We start from the raw sequence: 4,433 nt of genomic DNA, 5'->3' as shown, positions 1-4,433 counted from the left end.
TGTGGGATCCGAACCCTCGGGCGGGAGCGCCGCCGCGCTTCCCAAGCGGCGCACCATCCAGTGCGCCACCGGGCGGGCCCATTATCCCTATTTTAAAGATGAAAAATATGACTCCCAGAGAGAAGATGGAGCTTCTCTATAATCACTCAGCAGCTTAGTGGTAGTGTTGGTTCCTGAGTCCAGGTCTATTTGACCTAACCGATCAATTTGATTCCAGACAGAACCCATGTTCTGACCCCTGTGGTAAACTGCTAAGACTCAGGACACCAACAAATGCCACAGCTGTTTTCTTGAGATCGGAGCTTTTAACTGGATCTTTAGGATAAATGGGAACAGGGTCAGGAATCTGCTGATGGGTCTGGGAGAGTGCCGTGTGTGAGGAGGGTGTTAGATGAAACACACACATGGACACCAAAATCCCTGATCCATACACACTCTGGGGTCAGTGAGCATTATTTAGTTTCAAAGTATGTTAGCGTACCTAATTAGCCCATTTATTCGGCTGATGGAGGAAAGGAGACTTTGCACACAGGGAAGTTTGACATGCCCAGGGTCTCACAGCCAGTTCATGAGGCTGGCTCGTTTTGGAACTGAGATGAGCAGTCATATCAGTGGCCACCCCTGATGAGCACGGACTATGTGCCAAGTGCTGCACTAAGGCCTAGATGCCTCTTTCCAACTCTTGCTTCTGAGAAGAGGAAGCAGGGGTCTGGAGTAATGCATGCCATGCCTGCAGTGACAAGGATATGGGATGCTCTTGGTCTCTTCCCTCCTGGTGATCAGCACGTCCTCACCATGGTGCTGCAGCCTGGAGTAATTCAGGAGGAAGTACACAATCAGAGGACTCTTCCCATAAATGTTGAAGAGGTTTGAAGTCAGTGCAGGGATTTTGCAGGCAGGATAAGACTGAGGAGGAAAGAAAGTGGAAAAAATAAAGGACATTGTCATTTTTACAGCATGTATTAAGACACGTAAAGGCACTCATGTCCTTTGATCCTGCAACTCCAGTTTTAGGATACATCCTCAGGAAATTCCCCAAAGTAAAGAAAAAAATGGTTTAGGCACAAAGATAGCTACTGCAGAGATATTTACTATACATAGCAGAAGATAAGATTAGAATAACCTAAATGTTCAAGAAGATATTAATATCTTTATCCAAAGGAATGATAGGTCACTATTAAAGTTATAAAATTATCAAATGTTATGAAGAGTTAATAACCTAAAAAAAGTTTCAGGAATAATAGTAAATTTTTAAAAAGTCAATGTGTAAAATTAGATAGTATTATATATTTTATATAAAATAAATACAATTACATAAATCATAAAAAAATGATGGCTGAGAAACTGGAAGGATATTACCCAAATATTAACAGTTCATTCAGCAAATGTTTATTGAGTGACTACTGTATACATAAACTCTTCTAGATGCTGGAGATTCAACAGAGAACAAAACAAATTCTAGCCCTCATGGAGCTTGCATTATGGTTGAGAGAAAAAACAATAAACAAATCAATAAATGAAGAATATCACAATATTAAGATCAAGCAAGGCAGGGGGTGAAGAGTGGTGGAAAGGAGAGGACAGTTTTCCATGGGGTGGTCAGGGAAGGCTGCCCTGAGCAGGTGAGATCCTAGCAGATCCTGAATGATGTGGGGGGAGGGAGGCTTGGGAAGACCCGTCAGGAGATGTTCTAGGCAAAGGGGACAGCAAGGGCAGAAGACCCTTGCTGACACAAGGAAGCAAGGCCAGTGTGGAGGTGCAGAATAAGAGATGAGGCTGCAGAGGGATCGGGGCCTGCGGCCATGGTAAGGAGTTAGGATCTTTTTCTCTAAGTGTGATGGAAACCACTGGAAGGTTTTGAGCCAGGGTACAACACAATCTGAGTAATTTTTAGCAAGTCTCTCTTTGCCTGCTGTGTGGAGAAATGACTGTGATGGGTAAGAGTGGACGCAGGAAGAGCAGCGAGGAGGGCCCTGCAGTGGATAGGGAAAGGTCCACGGAGCCTGGGACTTGGTAGCTGCGGACACCTGCTGTGTGGAGAAATGACTGTGATGGGTAAGAGTGGACGCAGGAAGAGCAGCGAGGAGGCCCCTGCAGTGGATAGGGAAAGGTCCACGGAGCCTGGGACTTGGTAGCTGCGGACAAGGGGTGAGAAGTGGTCGCATTTGCAATTTACTGTGAAGGTGAATTGCAGGATTTGCTGATGGATTCGTGCGGGTGTGAGAAAGAGGAGTCAAGGATAGCTGGGAGAGTTTAGGTGCCAGTTGCTCAAGAGGGCAAGTCGGGGAGGAACAGGCTGGTGGGGTGGGAAAACCAAGAGTTCCATTTTGGATATGCTCTATTTGAGATGCTGATAGATAACCAAGGGGAAACAGATCAGGAAGAGAACAGGCTGAGGCCAACAGTGATTTGTTTTCCTCTGCTTTTTTCCAAAAATGTTAATAATGATTATGCACTACTTTTGTATTTAAAAAATATATTTTATATTGAAGAAGCAATTATAATTTAACCAAACAAAAGTTCTGCCTCATGAATAAAGGTTGTGACAACACCTAACCACAGTATTTTCTAACCCTGTTCTAATGGGATAAAAATTTAATTAATCGTGTAATGGGATTTCTTTCTCTAGAAGGGTTTCTCAACCGCAGCACTATGGAGATTTGGGGCTGGATAATTCTTTGTTGTAGAAGCTGTTCTGTGCATTGTAGGGTGTTGAGCAGCAGCCCCGGTCCCCTTCAGCCCCCTGCCACCACGCCCACTTGTGACAACCAGAAATGTCTCCTGACATGGCCGAATATCTCCTAGGGGGCAAAATTGCCAGCAGTTGAGAATCACTATTCCAATAGCAAGATACCACTGGAATTACAGAAACCTGGAGTTAGGAGGAAACCTATACATCATTTAGTCCAGTGATTCCTGGAACTCTCTCCAAACGGGGGCCACTCCATGTTCACTGGTCTCCAGTGAGATGAGGGAAACAGGAAAAGCACATTGTAATAAATCTGACATAAAGTAAATTTATCCATTTTAAGGACTTTCTTTTATTCTGAGATTGTCCTTGTTTACTTTTTGATATTAATGACTTTTATAAAATGATGTGATGGCTGACAGCAGTCATTTTGTTTTAATGAACTTATTTAGTAAAAAAAATATATAAAGTTTCTCAAAGTCCATGGAAGTCTTAACATCTGGGATACACTAATCTAGTTTAAGATTCTCTGAGGGTTTATCTGGGAGCTGTTCTTTTGGCGGCCCAGCATCCATTCCCCTTTCCTAACGGCCCCTGATTCTTGTGTGTTTGGGGGAGTTGTCTGCCCTCCACTGCATTTGGGCTTGTGGGGGCTTTAAATCAGGCATCTCGCTCCCCCACGAGAGTCACAGTAGGGGTCCTCAGAGGCCTTCACAGGCTCTGTCAGCTGGAACCTTCCTCTCAGCCACCCCGTTACAGCCAGAGCACATGGGATAAGCCAGTCAAAACTCCTGATTCTCAGATTTTGAGTTTCTGAGGGATGAAATATGGGTGGAACACATGTACGGGTTCACCCACTCCTGAGATGCCACCTTGATGTGATGGTTCAAGGGTTGCAACTGCCTTGATTATTCTCCTGGTCCCTGGACTGATTCTCCAGATGTCCTAGCTCTTCAACATTTTTCCAGCTTTTGCTTAAGTTGGACAGAGATAGCTTTGTTACTTGTGAGCAAAGGCACCCAACTGATACACATCCTTTCANGATTATTCTCCTGGTCCCTGGACTGATTCTCCAGATGTCCTAGCTCTTCAACATTTTTCCAGCTTTTGCTTAAGTTGGACAGAGATAGCTTTGTTACTTGTGAGCAAAGGCACCCAACTGATACACATCCTTTCAATAATATTCTCAATAGGTAGATGTGTATTTTTGCTTCCCTGACTTTGGAAATAAGGAATGTATTTCCTTCTGAAATATCCAGTTCTGTTGTTGGTAATTATCTGATTTCTCCCAGGTTGGAGGCAGGGGGAGGAAGTTTGGGCACAGGGGCCTGGGCACAGGAATGGGAAGGGCTGGCTCATAGCCACAGCACTGGGCAGTGAAGGAGCAGTGCGCAAAAGGAGAGACGTTCTGGAACATCAGATCCAAGAAGCAGATAGAAAGCAAAGGAGGGGCTAGCATTAAGGGGTCGGCATCAGAGACCGGCGAGGAGAAGGACCTGGTTTGAGAGCTGGAGCTGAAACAAGAACTGGCGGACTGCAGCAGAGCCAGAGGGTAAAGCAGGTGTGAAGTGACTACTTGGACTCTTAGGAAGTTCTTTTCTTATCCCAGATAAAAATTGGACTCTGTAATTCCAATCTATCTTCCTCCAGAGGAATATTTAAGGGGAGCCCTTGAGTCTTCTCCAGCTCTTGCCTTCCCAGGCCTAACCGTCTTCAATGCTTTCAGTAACTCCTGCACACGACT

At 44.9% G+C, this 4,433-nt stretch overlaps 1 protein-coding gene across 1 annotated transcript in view; it reads right to left on the bottom strand.

Moving 5' to 3' along the window:
• FAM227A (family with sequence similarity 227, member A) overlaps positions 1-4,433 on the bottom strand; it is a 70,557-nt gene that overhangs the window by 11,760 nt on the left and 54,364 nt on the right. The window contains exon 12 of the mRNA XM_008566902.1: positions 749-906. Within this exon, the coding sequence (XP_008565124.1) occupies positions 749-906 (158 nt within the window). The remainder of the gene's footprint in view (positions 1-748; positions 907-4,433) is intronic.

This window comes from Galeopterus variegatus, unplaced genomic scaffold, assembly GCF_000696425.1.
Source record: "Galeopterus variegatus unplaced genomic scaffold, G_variegatus-3.0.2 Scaffold274, whole genome shotgun sequence".
In the NCBI taxonomy this organism is placed as follows: domain Eukaryota; kingdom Metazoa; phylum Chordata; class Mammalia; order Dermoptera; family Cynocephalidae; genus Galeopterus; species Galeopterus variegatus.
This window is presented reverse-complemented; position numbering and strand designations above follow the sequence as displayed.